Source organism: Cupressus sempervirens, chromosome 4, assembly GCF_028749045.1.
Source record: "Cupressus sempervirens isolate cs-2001-9-10 chromosome 4, ASM2874904v1, whole genome shotgun sequence".
Classification (NCBI taxonomy): Eukaryota; Viridiplantae; Streptophyta; class Pinopsida; order Cupressales; family Cupressaceae; genus Cupressus; species Cupressus sempervirens.
Window position 1 is genome coordinate 841217011 of NC_143121.1, and position 25179 is coordinate 841242189.

Here is a 25179-nt window from a genome sequence, read left to right on the forward strand (position 1 = left end):
TATGGAAGGGTTTGGTTTCCACCATCCTCCTTTGTTCACATCCCTTACCCAATTATCTAGAATATCTATGTCTTCTATGCCTTATTTTAAACAAGATAGCATTTCGACCTTCCTAGTGCCTAATTGATTACTTGACCATAACAAAAAAAATGTAATCAAGATCTTTAAAATCCTCCTTTATGTATGTATCATCAATATTGGACCTCTCTACTAATGAATGCTAGGCTTCGCATTCTAAAATCCAACAACTCATTTATGATGATATCATTTATTTCATATGTAACAATGAGTGGTATCTAATTCCTGATTATTTTTTCCTATTATGTTGCTCTACGTTGTGCGACACTGCTCATGGCGGTGCAATTTTTTTTGAAATTATACTTTGTGAGAAAGATACTAGTTTTACTTATCCTTGTCTCCACGCTTGGGGGCAAGCGTAGTGTTTCAATTTCCTGTCTTTTCTAAGGATCCACTTTTCCTTGGTTGAGTGGTATTCATTTATCATGTTACATCCTGTCTTGCATTGAAATGATTTTTTTAGGGATTCTCTCTTTTTTCAAGAGTTATATCCTTGATTACAATCTCTTCCTTGCTTGAAAGCGTATATCTATCATAAGAGGATCCTCACTTGGGACTAAACATGCATTATCTTTCAGCGAGAATTCCTTTACCTAGCAATGGGGAAAGTGTGACTTTTTGTTCTCCTTCCCCTCTTGTGGTGAATGATGTTATTTTTGTTCAAAATCTGCTCTTGGAGGTAGATGTCTTTGAGCAAAGATATCTTCCTCATTTGCATCTTGAAAAGGATCCCTTTACACATGTTGCAAGATATTTTTTTACAACTATCTCTTTCGTGCCTCACAATGGGCTTGGATTGTAATATAATTGTTTCTTAAAGGATATCTACTTGGTGTTGTAGGATTTCCTTATGAACATTGTGCTTTGTTTGGTTATCCTTAATTAAAATCTTTTAGGTTAAGTCTACTAGCATAACTAATCTTTCTTTCAACTCCCCCTCTTCTCTTTACATGGATCACCTAGCATAACACAACTTGCTAGCTCATGGAATCCATGAATTCTTTTCTCTCCTTGATGATCCCATAATATAACACATCTTGCTAGTTGGTTGGATCATGGTGTCTTGTCTTATTTTTGATGTTTGCTCTTTCTCTATTAGTGACAACCTATGCTCTTGCTCTTTTAGTGCTACTTGTGCTCTTCAAAAAACATCCTGAGGATGATCGTAGTAGTTGAAACATTTTGGTTATCAAGGTATCCGCAATGAGTCGACTTGGAGCCTTAGTATCTTTTTTATTTTCTTAGTTTTGTTTTGTGTGCCCTTGCACGTGATTGTATGAGCTAATATCCTAGGTTTTAAGGGCATTTTCCCTTAAGCTTAGTCTTCTCTCTCTCTCTCTCTCTCTCCTACCTACTTTACCATATGTGTGTAGGCTTATACTTCCACTAAAGAGGGGGCTGAATTTAGTGTCGTGAATTGCATTTATATGCAATTTCTACCTCTCCTAGGCCCTATTTTAGCATGTATGGCCTCTTGTACTTGATTCCATTATTCTAGCTCAATTCTGACTAATATTCTAGCTTCTCCTTGGCATTCTAGAGTCTAGACCATAAGTCCCAATTTGGACCTGCTTCGCTGCAATTAGGGCCCAAATTTAAATCACACAATGATTAACTTGTAGAAGTAGGAATTTCAAGCTTGTGTATATCCCATAGTTCCATGTCTTGGACTCCCCTGTGACTCGGTGAGGTCAACTCCACTCGTGACTCACCTACGACTCGGCAACAACTCAACATATTGAAAAAGCCCTTGAAATTTAGAGATTTTTAATGATTTAAAACTTATTTGATGCACCAATTATTAAATAAAGCTTAAAGACATTGTAACATCATCAAGTAGAAGCTAATTTGATCACATACATAAACATATATCCACCAAATTAATTAGAAATGTAAATTGTAACTGAAGCAAATAGAAAACATTGATGGGAAGGATTATAAATATTGTCAAATGTATAAACAATCAATAAAATCCATCAAAGGTTCCCAAACATGTGTGTACACAAAAGAAAGTATATGGCTCAAGCTCTAGCTCATCCTTGACCTCAAAGTAGTCTGTTTGTCTCTTACAACTGCGTCTAAGGTAGGTTTTAGATGATTGACAAGCCACAGTCTTTGCCTGTGAGGTGCTACTTTAATCAATGTTAGTTGCGTGGGCAGCTGATCGTGTTGTACCCTCTTACTCTGCCATAGCCACAATCTCAACCTCTCTATTTGTATAATAACCCCAACTAGTTATAACTTCAACAAACACTAGATTCTTTTATAATTTAGTTGTTTGACATTTCGTCAAACACTTTGCAAGCAAGCTTTGATACCACTGTAATGAGCCTTGTTGGCTCTCAAACAATTTGTGATGAAGAATTGATTCCTTTTTTTGTTTTTGATGTTTTGCAATTTTTGATACAACAATATAGCAGCAAAATGGAAGATATTGCAATAATAATTTGAACTCAAATATTTGGAAATTACATAGGGAATATATAGATGTAGACATGCTTTGAAAACCCTCTGAAATGAAGACTAGCAGCAGCAAAAAAAATTCTCCAACAAACAAATGCAACTGTAGATATGTTGCCGCTGAAGTGCAGATAGAAAATAATGCCTGACAACAGATATAACCGGTGCCCAATCAACAACAAATTAACCAACACACAATTTGATATAACAATTCCAACGAATGCTTCCAGCAGCAAGAAAAGTTGATCTTCTCCTTAGCAACAATTGATACGGTAGGAGAAAAAGGCAATTGTATACCTCAGCACAATTGCAAATGCAATCCTTAGAATGAAAACTCAGAATTGAATCTACAATACTTCAGCTGTAGATCCCAAACTCCTATACTTCAGCAAGGGCACAAAATTTCAGAACTTTAGCAACAAGAGAAAAATAATATTCAATTAGATGCCTTACTCATTGAATGGGCTCATATTTATAATCTTCAAATGACACAGAGTTTCCCAAATGAACTTCACTTAAGAATGAAATAACCTCAACGGATTATTGTCTCTTTTAGCACCAAAAAACTTCAATATTTCAAGGGTTAGACATTTCATCAAACATTTAGCAATCAGGTTCTGGCACCATTTGAGATAACCCCCTACTATATGGGTCACAAAAACAATACTATATTGGAAACGATTATCAATTATTCATCAAGAAACCCTCAGTTTGTATTGTCTCCAGTGAAATGCACAGAATGATATAGATTAATCTATCAACAATATTCATTAATAACTCAATAGCTGAACAACAAATGGAATATAAACAATAAAGAACCTGATTTCGCCTTGACAATACATTGGTCTTCAATGTCCTCAATACATAACGCTAACTTTATCCCTGATGGCCGATTTGCAAAGACGCCCTTACTGTGAAAAGAGCCTGATAACAGTTATTCCGCCGTCGTCCCAGTTGCGGATGGGTTAGGGATTGTTTCTAACTCCTGCGATGAGATTATACAGGGTCGGCGATTATTACCCAAACTTCCGATGAATGGCGCTAATGCTCTGGCCGGTCGCGTTGACTGTTTCCTCAACCTTCGGCGGTCTCAAACACTAAGAACGCATGCGATATGTACTCCTTTGAACCCGTCGACTGTGCAGTCCTGCCGCAAGACCCAAGCAACCGGATGACAATGTGATCTTAAAATATACTGGTCTTTGCGGGCTTGGGTTGGCCGTCAGGACACTGAAAGACTCAGTTGGTTCGCTTGAACAATAACCATAGGGGTTCTCAGCTCCCTTTCAAACCCTCCACTCTATCTCTGATCAATTCTTTTTTCCTCTGTCAAAACCTCCACGAAAATCCGGCCTTAGGCTACAAACTTTGCTTCAATGAAATGGCTGTGGTACCACTTCCGGGATTGCAATAATTCGGATGATATCTCAAACCCTCAAAATTGCTTATCAATGAGAGTTAACGTTCCCAAAGATAGTCTGAGAATTTGCAGACCAATGGCTACAAACCGCTCCAAATGGAATAGAAAACAAATCCACAAATCGCTTGCCTGAATGGGTGCCTCATGTCTATTTATTCACTTTGTTGAGAAGTTACTGGAAGCTTCCGAAATTGTCTTTAATAATGTACTTTTTATTATTATTATTTAACTTTATAAAATTAAATAAATAACTTTATAAAGTTAAAGTACAACCTTAATTTAATATTTGAACAAGTAGGCCCCACTTACAGGATTATTATTCTCCGAGAGCAAAAAGGTAATCATGTGAAAATAAAAATGACTCTCTTTCCAAAATCATTTGCCTATGAGAGTCGATGATAGGCAAATTCCTTGTTAAGGTTATGTCATTAGAGAGGGGACATGACAGTCCGCCCTTCCTGAAATTGCTTGCCCTCAAGCAATCTCAAAGCTGGATGCTGCAAAATTGTTTCATTTTCCCAAGTAGCATCTTCAACTGGTAAATCCTTCCATTTAACCAAATATTCTCTGATTATCCTTCTGCGGAGCTGTTTTTCTCTGCTTTCTAAAATGAATTCCGGCACTAAGATCAATTTCCCTTCATCATCCAAGGGAGGTAATACTGCAGCAGGTATCACATTCTGTCCCAACGCCTTTTTGAGGCGTGATACATGAAACACATTATAGACTTTGCTATCTGCTGGAAGCTCAAGCTCATAAGCCAATTCCCCTATTCACCTGGTGATCCTGAAAGGTCCATAATACCTGGGCTTAAGTTTCTCTGACCCACTCTTTTTGAGGGTAGATTGTCGAAATGGCTGAAGCATTAAGTAAACCATGTCACCCACCTCAAAACTCCTCTCCGTCCTCTCTTGATCTGCATATTGCTTATACTGATTCTGTGCCCGAGCTATGTTATCCTGTAGAGAGCTAATAATGTCTTTACTTTCTTACATCAAATCCACAGCATGTGGAACCCGAACATCACCCATTAACAAGTCAATGAAACTCGGTGTATCATACCCATATAATGCTCGGAAGGGTGTCATTTGAATAGACATGTGAAAAGTGGTGTTATAACAATATTCACACAAGTAAATCCATCTTACCCAAGCCTTCTGCTGATCAGCCACGTAATTCCTCAAGTAGCCTTCCACCCATTTGTTTACTATCTCTGTTTGTCCATCAGTTTGCGGATGATAACTGGTACTGGGTGTGAGCTCAGTGCCGCATAATCGAAACACCTCTCGCCAAAAATGACTCAAGAATCTACTATCCCTGTCACTGACAATACTGCGGGGTATCCCGTGTAACCTGAAAACCTCTCTGAAAAATACCTCAGCTACCTGAACTGTGGTATAGGTAGTGGTGATGGGAAAGAAATGAGCATATTTCGTTAATCTATCTACCACTACATAAATGCAATCACGACCCTGAGCCTTGGGCAACCCGGTAATGAAATCCATAGATATGCATTCCCACTTCTGATCAGGAATAGGGAGTGGCTGTAGAAGTCCTGCTGGGAAGGTGTGTTCTTGCTTATTTTGCTGACAAACAGGACACTCACGGACATACTGCAATACATCTGCCTTGAGTCCTTTCCAAGTGAATCGTTCTCGTACCTGCCTATATGTTTTGAAGTATCTGGGGTGACCAGCCGTAGGTGAGTCATGAAGAGCTCGCATAATAGACTGCTTCACCTTCGATCCTGGAACTAGAAATATCCTGCCCTTGTAGATAATTAATTCATCCACAAGTGTATACCTGGTATCAACAATTGTCCCATCAACTATCCCAGATGCCCATGAGTTTCTAACATATTCTGCAATAATCAGATGCTTCCAATCCTCAGAAATCTCAATCATCGAACTAAGATGTGGTCTATGTGACAAGGCATCTGCTACCACATTCTGCGTGCCCTTAACATAAGATATATCAAAATCATATGCCTGTAGCTTACTTACCCATTTCTGCTGTCTATCATTGAGATCCCTTTGCCCAAGGAAATGTCTCAAACTATTGTGGTCAGTTTTTATACAAAACTTACCACCTACTAAGTACTGCCTGAACTTAGCTAATGCATGCATGATAGCTAACATCTCCTTGTCGTAAATGCTGAATGTTTTCTCCGGCCCATGAAGCTTCCTGCTCTCATATGCAATTGGGTGTTTGTCCTGCATCAAAACAGCCCCAATACCATCTCCTGAAGCATCACACTGGAGTTCAAATGGCTTCGAGAAATCAGGCAATGCTAGTATCGGGCATGAAGTCATGATCTCTTTAAAGTTGTTAAAACAAGCTTGTGCCTTTGCTGTCCAAACGAAAGCTCCTTTTTTCAACAATCAGTCATAGGAGCCGCGTGTCGCGAATATCCGCAAACAAATCTGCGGTAGAAGCCACATAATCCAAGGAACCCTCTTAGCTGTGTCAGGTTCTCAGGAGTAGGCCACTCCATAATAGCACGAATCTTATCAGGATCCATTCGTACTCCTTCTTTACTGATAATATGTCCCAAGTATAATAACTCGGTCATACCTAAATCACATTTAGACTCTTTCGCATACAAGGATTCTGCTTGCAAGGTCTTTAATACTGTTTCTAGATGCTCCATGTGCTCATGCCATGTTCGACTGTATACCAAGATATCATCAAAGAAAACCAATGCAAACTTCCTCAGCTGATGATGGAAAACCTTATTCATGGTGGACTGGAAAGTAGCTGGTGCATTGGTCAACCCGAATGGCATCACTACAAACTCAAAATGCCCACAGTGACATCTGAATGCAGTCTTCTCGATGTCTTGTTCTCTGACTCTAATTTGGTGGTACCCTGATCTCAAATCAATCTAACTAAAGTAGCATGCCCCATGTAGTTCATCTATTAGCTCATCAATCCGTGGAATGGGATATCTATTCTTAATGGTTTTCTTGTTCAGCATTCTGTAATCTATGCACATCCGTAACGAACCATCTTTCTTTTTAACTAAAACTACTGAAGAAGCAAAAGGAGACTTACTGGGTCTGATATGTCCCATCGCGAGAAGCTCCTTGATAGTTTTCTCTATTTCATCCTTGAGCCTTTTTGGATGCCTGTATGGAGTGATCATGATTGGTTTAGCACTTTCTTCTAATCCGATGATATGCTCAATCCCTCTATCAGGTGGTGTACCAGGTGGAATATCGCTAAATACCTTACTATACTTCTCCCTCAATGTCTGTATGTCAGGATGATATTCTGTCTTTTGTTGTTCCTCCTGTGTAGGCATGAGAGTACACATGACTGCCCATTCAATATCCTCATGTCTGACCAATCTTTCTAATCGTCTGAGAGAAATCGTTCGGATGTCGCTATTCCGGATAGCTCTCAACACATGCTGTTTCCCATCCACTTCAAACTTGATCTCCATGTCCTTGAGTCGAAAAGTGACCTCACCTAATAAACGTAACCATGCCATCCCCAATACGATATCCAAGTCACCCATATTGACCACATGGTAATCTGCTTTGAACTCATAATTATTCAGGCGTAATGGCATGTCTTTAACCATCCTGTTACACTTAAGAGTGTAACCATCAGCAACCTGCACTCGAAGACCTTCAAATTCTTCTGTCTTAATACCGCGGCGCTCAACGAATTGTGCATCGATGAAATTGTGTGTAGCTCCCGTGTCAACCAATGTGATCACCTTCTGTCCTGCTAGAACACCACGTAATCTAAAAGATCCTTCCTGCTGAATGCTAGACAAACGCCCTTGCTGTAAATGCAATTCAGGCTCCTCTTTTTGTTTTGAATTTCCTATTTCTTCCTTTGTGATCATCCTCTTTTGCTGCACTGTCGGAATCTGATCCTTCGTAATATGCCCACATAACTCTGTTGGCCTTCCCTTTTGGTCTTAGAGGACAAACATGGTCTCTATCATATGGACCTTTGCAATAGAAACATAATTTCTTCTTGCGCAAGTCGTTTAATGTTTCTGCATCTAGGGGTGTAATAGATTTTCCTTTGGTTTCAATGCTCTTCCCTTTATTCTTATCAAATTTCTTATTGTCTCTGAAAGAGGTAGGACTCCGAGAGTTGAACCTACTAGGAGGTGCTGTAAGCTCCATACTCCGTGCTTTCCTCATGGCTTCCTGCAGTGTTGGTGGGTCAAATGCCTTAGTCCATCCCTTGAGGGGTTCAGACAATCCTTTTGTAAATAAGATAACTAACCTTCTTTCAGACACATCCTGTACCATGACTGACAGCCTTTGAAATTCACTAATATAAACCTCCAAATTGCCAGACTGTCTTAACTGTGCTAGGTCACGGAAGTAAATCTCTGGATCCTTCTTATCAAAACGCTCAACCAATCTATCCACAAAGTCCTGGTACGATGTTACTTGATTGTGCTGCAATGTAACCATCCCATGTGACCACCAATCATGGGCTGTGCCTTCCAGATGCAAGGTGGCATACCTGATGGCATCTATTTCAGACATAAGCCTTAATGCTAGGAAGGTGTCCAACTTATGAATCCAAGCTTGCGCTGTCATCTGACCACTACCATCGAAAAATGGTAAAGTGAGTTTGCTAACAGCCCGCTGTAACTCACTATCATGACCTCCTCTAGGCCTCCTATTCTAGCGGCTACTCCTCATATGTTCTCTCCTTTGGTTCAGATATCGATCAAAGTTCAATAGTTCACGCACATGCGAGGGTAAAGCCTGCCATTCTGCAGTAGCAGCCCTAAGATCTTCCTGGAAATCATCCGGTAAATCATCTTCTCCTATCTCCTGAGCATCTTCCCTTAGGAAAGTGGGACGAGTAGGCCTATTTGCTGTCCATGATCTGTGCCTAGGAGCACCCTGTGAGCCTGCCACACTTATATTATCCTGATCAGATGTACCCCTTCCTTGTTCCTGGATCCTGGGCTGAACAATTCTTTCCATTGTGGCATTCAAAGCCTGAAATGACTGAGTTATTTCCTCCTGTCTTGTAGTCATGAATCTGTAAAACTCTCTGGTTTCCTCATCGTCAATTCTAGGAAATCTCGGTGGACTCTGTGATTGTCTTTCCCCCATGTTTCTGCCTCTTTGTCTGATCCTCCTGCGAATATAATATCTGGAATAAGATTGCATAAGATGTCCTACCCAACAGGATGGCAGGAACAATGGCTCTGATACCACTGAAATAACCTCAACGGATTATTGTCTCTTTTAGCACCAAAAAACTTCAATATTTCAAGGGTTAGACATTTCGTCAAACATTTAGCAATCAGGTTCTGGCACCATTTGAGATAACCCCTACTATATGGGTCACAAAAACAATACTATATTGGAAACGATTATCAATTATTCATCAAGAAACCCTCAGTTTGTATTGTCTCCAGTGAAATGCACAGAATGATATAGATTAATCTATCAGCAATATTCATTAATAACTCAATAGCTGAACATCAAATGGAATATAAACAATAAAGAACCTGATTTCGCCTTGACAATACATTGGTCTTCAATGTCCTCAATACATAACGCTAACTTTATCCCTGATGGCCGATTTGCAAAGACGCCCTTACTGTGAAAAGAGCCTGATAACAGTTATTCCGCCGTCGTCCCAGTTGTGGATGGGTTAGGGATTGTTTCTAACTCCTGCGATGAGATTATACAGGGTCGGCGATTATTACCCAAACTTCCGATGAATGGCGCTAATGCTCTGGCCGGTCGCACTGACTGTTTCCTCAACCTTCGGTGGTCTCAAACACTAAGAACGCATGCGATATGTACTCCTCTGAACCCGTCGACTGTGCAGTCCTGCCGCAAGACCCAAGCAACCGGATGACAATGTGATCTTAAAATATACTGGTCTTTGCGGGCTTGGGTTGGCCGTCAGGACACTGAAAGACTCAGTCGGTTCGCCTGAACAATAACCACAGGGGTTCTCAGCTCCCTTTCAAACCCTCCACTCTATCTCTGATCAATTCTTTTTTCCTTTGTCAAAACCTCCACGAAAATCCGGCCTTAGGCTACAACCTTTGATTCAATGAAATGGCTGTGGTACCACTTTCAGGATTGCAATAATTCGGATGATATCTCACACCCTCAAAATTGCTTATCAATGAGAGTTAACGTTCCCAAAGATAGTTTGAGAATTTGCAGACCAATGGCTACAAACCGCTCCAAATGGAATAGAAAACAAATCCACAAATCACTTGCCTGAATGGGTGCATCATGGCCTCTATTTATTCACTTTGTTGAGAAGTTACTGGAAGCTTCCGAAATTGTCTTTAATAATTTACTTTTTATTATTATTATTTAACTTTATAAAATTAAATAAATAACTTTATAAAGTTAAAGTACAACCTTAATTTAATATTTGAACAAGTAGGCCCCACTTACAGGATTATTATTCTCCGAGAGCAAAAAGGTAATCATGTGGAAATAAAAATGACTCTCTTTCCAAAATCATTTGCCTACGAGAGTCGATGATAGGCAAATTCCTTGTTAAGGTTATGTCGTTAGAGAGGGGACATGACAAAGAAGCTTCCCACACACAACATTAAAATATAATAAAGTGTCATTATAATCTAATTATTAATTGCTTTTGGCTCTGAAAATGACCTTTTCCACCATAACTTAATATTCTGACATGTAAGGCCATTGTTTATTGTTCCCACGATTTAAAACTTTTCATCCCGGTTCCAATGAGCTATGATACTGAGGCGACCAACCAAAAACACCAACAAAAATAACAACCTCAGCGTATTTAGATGAATAATAATAATTAACCCGTCTTGCGAAAACAATTGAAGAAGCATTAGAATTGAAATCTAACAAGACCAAAGTGATCCTAATGATGAAAGATGATGAATGAACCCAACGGGGTGACTTTCTATAAATAGACGCTCCCTCCAAGATTCTTGGAGCTCAAACCGAAAGCCCGAAATAAAAAATGAGAGCATCCTCCAACTCCTCTAACTCAATTGAGGTCATCGGAACCAATAAATTGACTTACTATAAATAGTAAGTCGTCAAACAGAACCAAACACACCATAGGCTGCTAGAAAGCCTATAAGCACACAACTGAGACACTCAAATCCCACTATCAGCTCACGAAGGTCGCGATGGTGAATTGACTTGGCCAACTACAAGAACCTGCTAAAAATGTTGACATTACAATTTGCCTACTCAAACCACTCATGGTCCTCAATAAATATAAGCTTGGTAACTTAGGAGCCACTCGAACTCTAGATCAATCTCTACTATGGTGTTGTAGGCAAATTTTTGAAGATTTGGTGTTGTAGGCAATTTTTTGATGACATTTGCCACCATCTATCTAAAATAAGGAAATGAAAAGAAATTAGTCACATTTCCAACTTTAAGGATAGATTATAAAATTAGAATGCATAAGCCATAAACTTACGAGTCTTACATTTAACATATATTTCTACCTGGCAACAATGCTGCCCGAGCATCTTTGCACATCTTGGTTGTGAAAATCACCCCTTTTTCATTATTATATGCATCTATCTCTTGCACTATAGACGTGTCATCACTAGACATCTTTTGTAGCATTGTATATAGGCCACCAAGAACCTCCTCATCCGCCTTGAAGTTATCAAGGAAACAAAGTGAAAAATTGAGGAAATAAGGTGCTACATGGATGGGTCTATGAAGTTGGTTTTGCCATCTCCTATCAATGATCTCTCAAATAGGGCAATACATATCCTCAACTCTTGCATATATGAATCTGATGGCCTCCTTGGCCCTATCCATGCCCTCATATATGTAGCCCATAGAGGGCTTCTCCCCATCAACTCATAGGAGAACTGCGAGGGGTTTAGTGAGTTGCATATAACATTAAAAAAATAGTTAAGTCACAAGTGTGCAATAAAAATTTAAAATAAGAAAAATTGCAAAGTTGCAAACTTAACAAAAATATATTTATCCACATGATGTCTACACAAGGGGTTCAAAAAATTGGCTCATCAAAAATACAATCTACCACATCCATCCTTGTGGTGATCGTAACATAGGATGAGGCAGTCTACTCCTCATCAATAAACATGTATCTCAAAGTTGCTTTTGATCTCAACAAGGACTTTAGCATGGGGAAATTTGAGGCAAATCTCGTGATACTAGGATGAGCCAACTCCCTTTGTTTCATGTATTGCCTCATCATGCTTAAGGAAGAATGCATGATTGTAGATAAACTTGCAAATTGTTTTTTCTTATCAACACATGATTTGACCTATTCAAGCTTGCCAATATCCTCTAACATGAGGTCAAGGCAATGAGCCACACAAGGAGACCAACAAATTTGAACTTAATTAGAAATTTAGATGTGTTGAATTTTCTTTAAATAAATTCATAGATCCCTCTTTTTAAAAAGTTAAAAGTTTACTTGCAGCAACATAACTTGTTGCAGTATCTGTCACCACTTGCACCAAACTTTCTTCCCCCACCACACGTATGACTTCATCAATAGCCTCACATAAGTATGTGGAATTCTTCACATGTGAGGAAGCACCAATAGACTTAAAGAACATGGTGGATCCTAAAAATAAAGCAAAATAATAGTCAATTGTCATGGATCAATCAACAAATCAAAATGTAAATTATTCAATGCATTTAGGGATGTAGAATGATCAATCATCTCTACAAAAAACAAGAAAATTTATGAGTGTCCTATAACTCCTATTTTTCAAGCCATCTATCATGATGGTGCAACCCTTTTGGCTCCAAGACTTTACGTGGTCCTCTAGCTCAACTTTCATATTGTTAACCATTTGTAACTAGTGGGGCCACTTAACTCACTATCTATAAGGGCTTTAAAGCATTCCCCACAAATGGCTACGACATCTATAATGCCTTGCCAATAAGGAAACTTGTCACAAATAGATTATGATTGATCATTAGACAAAGCGAATTTCAACTTCAAACAATAAATTTTAAAATTTAATTTTAAATGTTAAGCAATTAAATAAAAAAGAATTACCTGGCTACAACAAATGGGACGTTGCAAAAGTTCCAAAACTTGCAAATTTATTTTTGTGCAGCATCATGAACCTCCTTGATCCAACCCATGCTCTCAAGCAAGGGCTATGCACCAGGAGTAGGGCGTGGCACAAAATAACTCTCCAACTTTGATTTCTGAACTCTAGGGCCAAGGGTAATAGTGCCATTAGAAGGGGAGGCAATAGAAGCATTGGGACTATGATGAAAGGGAGGCATGCAAGAACTCTCTCCAATACAATCTGGAGATGTGGATGCAGATGCGAATGCTAATGGGGATGAATGTGAGCCAATAGCATTTAACTCTTCCTATTGCCTCTTCTTAGTTTTCTTTTCTTCTGTATGTGCTTCTAACCAAACATAACAGAAACAAAGTGTCTCAACAATTGCAAATAAACATGGGTCACCATCATTGCCAGGTATGTCGGCAATATGATATTTAAACCTATTGATGCCACCATGATAAATTTTCTTACAAAACATACATTTTGTTTGATTTTTTTGTCTACTAGGAAAGTCTTCAATATATTTCCAAGACTCACACTATGGAGGCACTGGGAAAAATTAATATTTTTAACACTTGCTGCAACGACAAAATAACAAACAAAATCACAAATTAACATTTGTGCATTGTATTTTAGAAAAATCAGCAAACCTTACATATTTTTTAGAAAAAAATGGAAATACATGTTTATACTTGGAAGAAAAATAAAAATCAAGGGTTTTCTATTGTTCTACTTCTCTCATTGAAGTATGCAATTTATATTTTAATAGAAAATGTTCAAGATTTAGAAAGTTAAAAAATCTAACAAAAAAATGAAAAATTCATAAACATACCAAGAAAAAACATTAAAATCTACAAAATTTAACATTTACCTCTCTCTAATGAGTTGAGAAGTGTTGGAACAACTGTTATGGACTCCTTGATGGTCTCAATGCAAACCTATGGCCTCCCCAATGTGGTTTTGTGGACTCCTTGATACTCTTCTTCCCTTCTGGTTACAAACCTATGGCCTCTTTTTTTTCTTCCCCTCTCTCACTTTTCCTCTCTTCTTCATATAACAAGCAAATAGAATACCTTTTAGGGAAAAAGAGAAAAATGTATTAAAAAAAGAAAACACTTTTTTAATTTTTTGTGGCAATGGCTACCATGACGCAGGTCATGAGCCATGGACTTGGCAGGTCATGGCATGACTGATTGGCTTAGCAAGCCATGCGGATCATGGCATGACCAACTGGCTTCGTGATCCATGTGGGTCATGGCCCATGACCTAGCGGTTATGTTGACAGGTCATGTAAACCTACCAGGCATGCCACGAATTGCGACTCCCAAAAAATCGTACTAGTTGTGGCGAGTTCAAGATCATTGGTATATCCTTGATTGCAACCTCTTCCCTTGCTTGAAAGAGTATATCTATCGTAAGAAGATCCCTCACTTGGGACCAAAGATGTGCTATCCTTCATCAAGAATTCCATTATCTAGAAATGGGGAAAGTATGAATATTTGTTCTCCTTCCCCACATTTAGCCAATGATGTTAATTTTTTCTTTAAAATATCCTCTTAGAGATAGATGTCTTTGGGAAAAGATCTCTTCCTATTGTGCATCCTCAAAAGGATATGTTTACACATGTTGCAAGATATTTTTTTAGAACTATCTCCTTCTTGCCTCACAAGTGTTGTGTACTCTTTGGCTTGGATTGTATATAATTATTTTTTGATGAATTTTGTGCTCTGTTTGGTTATTCTTATTCACAATTTTTTAGGTTAAGCCTACTATCATAACACAAGTTGCCTTCAACTCTTCCTATTCTCTTCACATGGATCACCTATGATAACACAACTTGCTACCCTGTGGAATCCATGATTTCCTGTCTTTCTCCTCCATGATCCCATAACATAACACATTGCTATTGGTTGGATGATGTTGTCTTATTTTTGATGTATGCCCTTTCTCTTTCAAGTGACCACTTGTTGCCCTTGCAATAACATTGTGAGAATGATATTAGTGTAATCACCAAAACATGGTCCTCTAGACTGAGCCCCCTTTCTAGCAATTTTGCATAATTTATTTATCACTCATCTTTGATCAAATTATCACTTTACTATTTATTTAATTTTAACCTATGATTTGACTACCTTATCCTAAATTGCTATTTAATTAAAAGATTCATGTCCCTTTTTAATTAAATAAAATCCCCAAGTCCCTTAATACCTAAGTGGGCATATGAAAAGACCCTATTTTAAAAATAAAAGAAAATGTATTTTTGTCTACACGTGGAGGGCACACTTTTCTATGTGAGAGGAATCTTTATTTTCAAAAACAACTTTAATTCTCGTCCACACATCTTTTGCCTCTTAAACAACACCGTTGTTCTTGCTTAGTTGAGATTTTTGTGCAAAAAGTCAACATGGGACTCATTTTCCACCCTTGATTTTGTCTCTTATTCTCTACCATTCATTTCTCTTTAAAAGGAGACTCTCTCCTCACTCTCTCATCTGAGATACCTTATTCTTGCACTCTATTGTTATACCATCGTTCTGTTTACTCACACTCTTGAGCACATTTATACGCATTTGTTTTACTTGCATTCTAGCTTAGATTTCCTTTTATGCAATAACTTAGCTCACATAGTTTAACTAAGGGTTTTGTAACTCTTTGTTGGCTTAGACCTTGCATTTCATTTAGCTTAGATTGCATTGCATTGCATACTTGATTCTTTGATATTGACACTTTTGCCTCTACTCCTTTGAATCTCTCGTTTTATGGTGCACCTTGCAAGGGTTGCCTAATTAGGTTCATTTCAGAGCCACTGCACTATCATTGCACTCTTGCACGTCATAGATAGAGAGCAATAGACTGCCTCTTGAGATGCTCTTCGTCTTGGGTATTCTTGAGAATAATGGTCTATAGAAGTGGCACTTTTTATACACACAATTAGCGGTTGAAACATTTTGGTTATCGGGGTCTTTTTAACTAGTTGGTTTGGAGCCTTATTATCTTTGGTCTTTGCTTTGTTTTGTTTTGTGTGCACTTGGAGGTGGTTGTATGAGTTAGTATCCTAGAGTTTGGGGTCTTCTTCCCTAGAACTTATTGACGCCTTACTTCTTTGAAGTCTCGCCCCCCCGGCCTCTCTCTTTCCCTTTCTTATACTTTTTCGTATGGGCATAGACTCATACTCCCACTAAAGTGGGGGCTAAATGTAGTGTTGTAAATTGCATTCCTATGCAATTCCTTGCTCTCAGGCCTTATTCTAGCATGTATGGCCTCCTATATTCAATCCCATTATTCCGGTTCAATTCCAACTGAAATTTTAGCTTTTCCTTGGCAGTTTGAACACCATGTCCCAATTTGGATCTGCACTGGTGGGAGCAGGTTGCCTTGGACAAGTCACTCACTGCAATTGAGCCCCAAATTTAAATCACACAATGAATAGCTTGCAGAAGCAAGAAATTCAAGCTTGTATTGGCTTGCTCCAAAATTACACCTTGAAATGCTAGGGAGAGGTATAAAAGAAAATTATCTCCTCTCAAGACATCCATAAATTCAATTAAAAAATTAAGCACTCATGCATTCAAGGCCTTCTTCAGATGTAGCATTGTGGCAAGCTTCAATAACTATCAGGCAAGCACAATTTCATGATTTTGTTCTTAGGTCTTGTGGAGTCATGCCATTGCATCAACATCTATGATCATATTCAAAGAGCATTGCATCAACAAGGAATAGGCGTCGACACACTTATCAAATGTACAAATTGAGCATCTGAAGAGCTGCAGATTCCCTGTTGAGAGATAAAAAACTGCAGGGAGTGGGTTGCTTCCATGCAACTGGCATTCAGGGCTGGTAGCCCAGGTGCAAGAGAGTCCCCTTGATTCTACATGAGATTTGGATCACATGTTAGTCATCATCTGTACATGCTAGATCTTCTACCAGAACTCTCACACCAATTTTCTGTCTCCCCGTGCATGATGAAAGACACTATTTCAATTTCTTTTTTAGATCTTGCTTTCATCTTCCATAATTGCATCGTCATTCCCAATTCATCATGAAGGACCACAAAATTCACCTTGTGCCCAAAGATCTTGCGCTAAGTGGATCATTCTCCTTTCACTATAATGTAAATGTGAAATAGTTGCATGCAGAGACTAGTGAACCCTATTGTCCTACCATACACTAGTCAATTTATTATTTAAGTATTGGTTTGTCAATGTAGGAAAATGAATTTTGAAATAGAAGAGTGAAATCCAATTTTCATAAAGTGTGCTACAAAGTACAGTTATCAACATGAAATGACTGTTCAATTCAACTTTGAGATGATTGTCGAATTTTTATTATTATTTCATTTAATAATTATGTCAAGGATTGTGTAGATTGTGTTACACACGCCCTTAATCCACAACTGCTATTGTGAGGCTAAGAATGACTAAATTTAAAAAAAAAATCTCTGAATGTATTTGGCTACTTGTTCAGTAGTTTAGTATTTTAGCTGTGTATTGTTGTCTTTTCACATTATGCCAAATCATATGAAATCTTGTATTTATGTGCTTGGTTTAGTCATGAAAGACTAGATTTCTTTCCATTTTGATTGTGAAAGTGTTTTCAACTATGAGAGGTGTTGAAGAAACTTGTTTCTCTTGAAACTCTTCAAGAGTCCTTTTCAGCCATAAGATTCTCGTTACCTTAAAAGTTGCTAGTTATTGTATTTCTGTTGATGAGAGAGCTAGGATTTATTCCTTAGTTGACTTCCAAGAGATGTATGTTGATCTTAGATAATTATGAAGCCAAAAGTAGATTTCTCTTCTTTCAAGTTGCTGCATAGTCTGAATTTGAATATTCTAGTAGCTTGAAATGTTGTGAATTGGAGTATTTTAGTCTATAGGTAGGAGTTCTCTTGAAATATTGAAGAACCTGTGTTGTTGCTACCCAATGATTTCCCCCTATTTACGTATGAATCTAGAGAGAATTTCAATAACAAAAGAAACGTCTGTTTTAGTTGTTATGACATAGATTGGATTTTCAATAAATAGGTTGTACCTATTTAGCAACAACAAATATTGTAATATCACCTGATTTTAGCTTAAAATTTTATTCTGTAGTTTGCAGTCTATCATTTAAATCTGCTTAGATTTTTGTTAGCATATATTTATTATGAAAATGTACTTAGGTTTTTGAAGTACTTCAATACCCAGAAACTAATGAAGGGACCAAAGTCAGCCATTTCAAGTCCTTCCTATAGTTCTGCTTTTATAGATATTTATACTTTTCATTGTAGGTCACCCACCTACACAACCAAGCATTCAACCATCCTTTCAAATTTCTTGGCAAAAAGAATTGTATCTTCAAACTGAAATTTCTGTAAGTTCATCTTTAGGACATGCTTGGTTAGCTTTTCATACCATATTCTTTATAGCAATTTTATCAATTTGTAGACTTTATCTTCTTCATCTTCAAGTAGAAAACCTTCTAGTTCAGACTGGATGAATATTACAAAGGTGCTGTTCCTGTCTTGACCTTTGGTGTACTTGAATATCCTCATTCCAGGTCTTCTTTGCAGAACAGCTATGCTGGGGTTGATACATCTGCTAAGATGCCTCATGCTCCCTTTTCTCTTTTCTTAAGTATTCCTAATATGTGGGTGGAAATAATTTGTGTCTGTGTGCAATCTACACTCATTGGGAATATAGACTGAACTGACTTTATTCCCAATTGGTAATTTCAAATTTGATTGTTGGATTTCTCTAGATCTTCGTATTGTGGCCTTGATGAACAGATATCCATTGTTCTCCTTTTGTTCCATGGAGGATTGCAGGGAGGTCCCTGGTTTCTCGGCAAGGCCTTCATTTACAAAGTTGGTCCAATGGTTTTGATGCTACCAAGGTTGTCATGCTTTCAATTTGGATTCATCTCCCTTAAAAACTCTGGGATGAAAGCATTATTTGGTTTCCTAGAGCTTTTGGCCAATATATTGCCATTGATTATGTTACTAAATCTAGGGACAACTTTTTTTTTGCTAGATTTTCTGTCATAGTCGAATCTGGTTCAGAGTTTACCTGAAGTCTGAAACTATGCTCCAAGCTTGGGATTTGGGAGAAACAACTTCATTATGAGACTTTTTGTCTCCAGAATGTTGGGCACTTTTTGTGGTCTGCCAAGATGGTCATATACAATGCATTACAACGAGGTCACATCTGATGCAGGGTGTCCTCAGCTTCATCTAAATAGGATGGTACCAGGTATTGTGATGCTCGACCACAATGGCAAGGAGCCTGATTCCTCATCCAAGGAATAGATTGTTTTAAATAGCACTTATTTGGATAACCACATAGATGATGACATTCATTCCTCGTGCAATATTAAAATGAAACTGGAAGATTTGCATGTTAATCCTTTGTCTGAGTTTTATCCTACAATGAATGAATGGACTTTCTACTCCTGTCCCGCCCCTCATTGTGGCCATTGCTGAAGTTTGCTTCATCATTTTGGCTTTGTTACTGGCTTTGGCTTCTTTTCAAAACTAGCTTCTGGTTCCATGGTCCAGTCAAAAGCATCATCTGGTCTTTTCTTCCCCCTTGGCCTTTGTTGGTTTTTCTCTTCCCATCTCTTTTCTTGAGAGACTTGCTTAAACTGTTTTTTCTAGTCTCACTTCTGGTGAGATTCATCCTGCTTGCCTCTGTGGCTGTTTTGTAACAGGCTTCAGCCTATTTCTCGTGTTTACCATAATCAAACATAAAGAGAGACATCGATTATGGGTTAGATATATTTATATGTTAAATTTTCAAGAGATTTGAGAAGACTATTAATGTCATAATAGGTAGAATCATGTTATGAATATCATGGAAAGCACTACACTTCGAAGTTTATCAGTTTATTATTTTTAATTTTTTCATTTAGTCATCCTTAGTTTTTGTGAAGCAGTAATGCTGTCTTATTGCTTACACTACTTATCATTTGTTGACGAGTCTCACTGGCACTTTTCTTTTATCAGGAGCACTTGTTCATTGTATGTGAACTTCTAAAGGCAAATTTGTATGAATTTTACAAGTTCAACAGGGAGTCTGGAGGAGAAGCATATTTCACCATGCCAAGATTACAGGTTGATTTATTGCATCAAATATTGCTTTTCTTCTAAGTACTTCATTTTTTTTCAAATTTCTTTTCCTTCCACACAACGTTGATATGTGCTCCTCTTTAACTTGTCATCACTTTTTGTAAAAGTGCAGTCAATTGCTATTCAGTGCTTAGAGGCTTTGCAGTTCCTGCATAATCTTGGTCTTATTCACTGTGATCTGAAGCCTGAGAACATTCTTATGAAAAGCTATAGTAGGTGTGAGGTGAAGGTTATAGATCTTGGTAGTAGCTGTTTTGTCACAGATTATCTCTGCTCAACTGTGCAGTCCCGATCTTATCGGGCACCTGAGGTTATCCTTGGGCTTCCATATGATAATAGGATAGACATATGGTCTCTCGGATGCATCCTTCCTGAACTTTTCCTGGGCAATGTAAGATATTTTTATTGAGCATGCTTTAGTGGATGTTTTTCAAAGTTTTTTGAAAGCTAAATTAATCTTCATATCATGGCTATAATATTAGAAAAGGAAGAGCCCGAGGCAGTGAATTAGTTATTTTCTTTTCTATATGTAATCTTCTACAAATGTTGAGCTCTATTGTTCTCCATGAATCGACCTTGAGGACTAGGGTCTCAAACATCCCAAGTTAAATTTTATGTTATTTGTGTTGATTCTTGTTAGTATAGGGTTATGCTACAATGTCTTGGAATATAACCTTGAGGTCTGCCTCCTCTTGCAATTCTTTTGTATTGCCAATCTCTTTGTGAAATGAATTTCCAATAATTACAATTTTAGCTAGATATTCCATCTACAATTATTTACAGAAATTACTCTTTTTGATCTACCTTATTTTCATTTACATATCATGGGAAACTGAGGACTGAAAAAGGTACCACTTCCTTCATAAGTACCTATGGTTTTTAATCAGAAGTGTAGTTTCCTTGCTATTTTTTAAATTGAATTTGGCTGAAACGGTTAGCTGAGAGTTCATTTTGCGTACATCTTAGAAGCAATATGAGAATTAATTTTCCCACATATATATAGAAGACATACATTGGGAAATGCAAGAGTGTATTGTAGGGGTTGAGGCGATATTGTAGGAACTTTTATAAGTATGTTGTTGTCGTTTTTTAATAAACTAGAATTTAAAACTATCTAAAAAGAACGATGAATCTTTTGACATCTTATTTTTATCCTTGTTTGATGTTTGAAATTTTTTGAAAGGATGTTTCAAAAGCATCTTCTTAATTTACAACCATATCATATCAAGGGCATTTAGCATTCAACATTTCAATCAGGAATGTTATCATCTAGACTGATTGATTTGCTGTCCACAAATTGTCTGCTTTATAGGTTCTCTTTCAAAGCGACTCCTCAGCAACCTTGTTAGCCAGCATAATATCGGTGGTTGGTCCAATTGATGAAGAGATGCTTGTCATGGGGTGTGTGACACACAAGTACTTCACCAAAAGCTACACACTTTATGAACGAAATCAGGTATGTCGCTCCTTAACACATATTATTACATTTTAGAACTTAGATAAGACAATAAACACTGTCTAATTTGAATTATATGTAGTAAATGGCCTGTACCAGCTACCTTTTGTTTAGTGGAATGAATATTAAGACGAGTATATCTTCTTTCATGTTTCCTAATTTCTCAGTCTATCAACATCAGCGGGTTGTATGTAGGCGGCATTTGTTGCTTGAGGAAAAATTGGTTTTCCTTCACACTGTAAAACTTGAATGTCAAATCATTAGTGGAACTGATACTTATGGTCTTGTTTATGTTCAGGATACAAATGGAATTGAGTTTTTGACACCAAAGAGGACCGCTTTGCAGAACGTACTTCAAATGGGAGATCAAGGATTTATTGATTTTGTCACATATCTTCTTGAAATAAATCCTAAGAAAAGGCCCACAGCAACTGCAGCATTACAACATCCCTGGCTTTCATATTCTTACGGTCCTATCTCATCATGATATTTTAAATTTGTTTCAGGCCACTCTCAAATATTCTTTACCTTAATTCCTATCCGAACTTCTGTAAAAGTGTCTATATTCTTAGGTACTCTATCCGATAATACCCCTTAAAAACAAGACAATGAATGTAAGAAATATTTCTGTTATCACCTTGCTTGTAATTCTAATTCTATTGACGCAATAAATACTGAAATGCCAAGCATTACCCAATACCTGTATAGTTTGTGAGATTGGATTCAGTTTATCTAAATCATGAATCCATGATGCTTTGAATTTAACAGTTAATGATTACAGCCCTTAATAACAAGTGAACTAGGATCGTAAGATTCTTTGGTCTCATTAATTTTCTTTGGATCCATCTGGGGACCAAGGAGAAGTACATGTTCTCAGGGTAGTTATTTGTCTCCATATTATTTATTTCATATTTTTTTCCAGAGCATACAGTCTCAAAATGGTCTTTGAATTCTTGACAACACATTTCTGAGGTGCATGCAACTGGAATTTGAGAATACAGCTGACTCTGATGACTGAAAATAATAGAATATTCTTTTTTTGAAGACTTCTAATCAAAGAGTTCAATCTCTATGAACAAATTCGTGAAGTTATTTTAAATTTTGAATTGGTGCATGAAAGCGATATTAATTGTATTTAATGATTCAAGAGCTTTGATACTGAGATAAAGAAGAACACTTATTGAAATTGACAAATTTGGATAAAATTCGTTTGACGACATTATTGGTTCTTGTGAAATTTTTAGCCCCTGCCTATGTATAGGCAGGGAACTAATGTTTTACCTGAAAAAAAATCAGACATTCTATTTTATAAATCACTTTTATTTTTAAAATATTTTTCTTTACACTAATTTCTATTTTCCTATTGGCTCATACTATTTTTGCTGGGGTAAAATAAGTTTTTTGGGTCCAAAAAATAACAAAAATTAAACTCTAGAGTCTTCCTCACCCTTCTAGTATCCTCCAGCACAAGTAACGTCTAGAGCCTTCTGCAACACAGGGTTTCCCTTCACCATAAATTTTCTGAGAAAGGCGAGCAAAATGGAAAGATTGTGCAACGCATTTGCTGCTATCGACGGCAAAAATGGCTATTGCATCTGCACTTATTTGCCTCTGGAATAGAAAATACCAATATATAAATCTTAGAAAGTTCTTATAAAGAAATTATGGAACTGGATGGGTCGGTGTACTGGAGATTTTTGCAGAAAACGCTATCTCATCTACAATTTTTACCTGTTCAAGAAAAAAATTTAGAATGTCTTGTTTGTAGCAGAGATAATTTTCAATGAAATCATCAACCGTGGTGAAAATATCTAGCGCACAATCTTGAATGCAGACTTCAACAGGAACCCATACAATCTAATAGATAACAATCCAAGTAGATGAATAAAAGGAAAGATATCACCAAACTTTAATTGTTCTCTGGCACTAACAGTTGAACGCTACAAAGGCGAGACTGGTTTCTTGCTACAAAGAACTGGATGGAAACATAAGCAAAAAATAAAGAAAACTAGAAGGTTTTCTATTTGCTAGTTTTACACTTGATTCGATCTCCATTGCTTTAGATGGAAACATGTTCAATGACCTCCTCTATGCTGAACACAAGGCATTCAAGATCACATGCATTCTGGAGCTCGAATTTATCTAATCAGTCTTCATGTTGCTACTGAGATTTTAAGCTCTCTGACCTAATCCACAGACTCATTGTCTATTAGTGGACGGTTAAATGGTTTGCAACTTTCTGACTGAGCTAGGTCAGATGGGAAGTGCAAGAAGCAAAACAGAATTCACACTTTATTGCTCGATCTCTGAGCTCATATCAGATCTGAGATCTGGATGAACAGCCATGCCCACCTACCTGCCCTGTTGATCTCCATTAGTACTGCTCACAAACCCCCTAAAGCATACAGCAATGAAAAACTGATAATAATAACGTTAAACAGTGTGCTTTCTCAAAGAAGATCCTCATCCATCGTCTACTTCTCCCTGCCGATTTTTTTATTGTAAGGACGACTGTGCGGTCCATTCCCAAAAATATTCTTTCCTCTCAGATAATCACCCCATGCTTATACATGCTTCAAAGAAAATCTATGCTGAAATAGTATGCATACCCCTTGAAACCAGAAAAAAATTGTGGAAGAACACCATCGAATATGCCTTAAGAACTGTGTAATCCTTGTCGCATTTAACAAACACAATTTGTGGCTCCAATATGGATATGGATATGGCTCCGGTGTCTCTATATATGGCTTTTCTGTTAGCTAGTGCAAGGAAGGGGTGCCTAAACCTTTGCTGGCGCGGGATCTGAAGGCTGTAGAACGGTCTCTGCAAGGGTATGAGAGCTTAATTGCATAGTGTGACGACAATGACTTCATGTTGCCGCCAGTTATGGACAATTCAGAGTTTTATGCCACAGATACTATGACTATTTAGCATCCATACATAGTACATGGAATTTGTGAACAATCTAAGTTGACTACAAGAATCAAAATAATGAAATGGTTATTCATTCTGAAAGAAACAGTTTGTTGGAAACATAAAAGAAACATAATTTTTCCTTTTTACCACTTCACATCAACCAAGATCTTTGTTCAATTTAATTTTACATTGATTCCGAAACCCTTCATAACATTTAACGGATTCATTCGATATTGTGTTCAAACGAAATTCAGAGGTACGACAGAGAAACATTCACAATTTTCAGTTTCCACAAATCCATCTCTCGAAATAATTAATTACTTCTTTTTTCTATTTAAAAACTATTTAATTCTTTTTTCTATTCAAAAACTATTTAATTTTAAATATTTCATTTAATTATTATTATTTTTCTAGTTCAATTTATTATTATGGATATTAAAAAAATTTAAAATATCTTTTACTGATAGCAAAAGGCAGGGACTCGAGCTCTATATCAAAGAGCTCTTGTTATATATGCTTTCCCAATTACTTTCCCTTTACAAATTAACATAATTTTCTATAAATGTGTACAATGGCAAAGAAAAAATCAATTGAAACGGCTTGAGAATAGATGTTTTATCCTATACCAAGCGCTGCCAACCTTTGTTAAATTGCATTTTCAAAATATCATTTTAAAATTGCATTTTCTTTTATATCCTCTTAATTTTCATTGT

The 25179-nt window shown here is 37.3% G+C and overlaps 1 protein-coding gene across 4 annotated transcripts in view; it reads left to right on the plus strand.

Moving 5' to 3' along the window:
* LOC149564014 (uncharacterized) overlaps positions 1–22476 on the plus strand; it is a 98847-nt gene extending 76371 nt beyond the window's left edge. For 3 of the 4 annotated variants that reach the window (XM_089827118.1, XM_089827120.1, XM_089827119.1), the window contains exons 5-8: positions 19972–20079; positions 20207–20485; positions 21407–21550; positions 21849–22476. In XM_089827118.1, the coding sequence (XP_089683244.1) occupies positions 19972–20079; positions 20207–20485; positions 21407–21550; positions 21849–22037 (720 nt within the window). In that variant the 3' untranslated portion in view covers positions 22038–22476. The remainder of the gene's footprint in view (positions 1–19971; positions 20080–20206; positions 20486–21406; positions 21551–21848) is intronic. The other variant, XM_089827121.1, reaches the window with a different exon arrangement.
* Positions 22477–25179: the final 2703 nt, after the last annotated feature.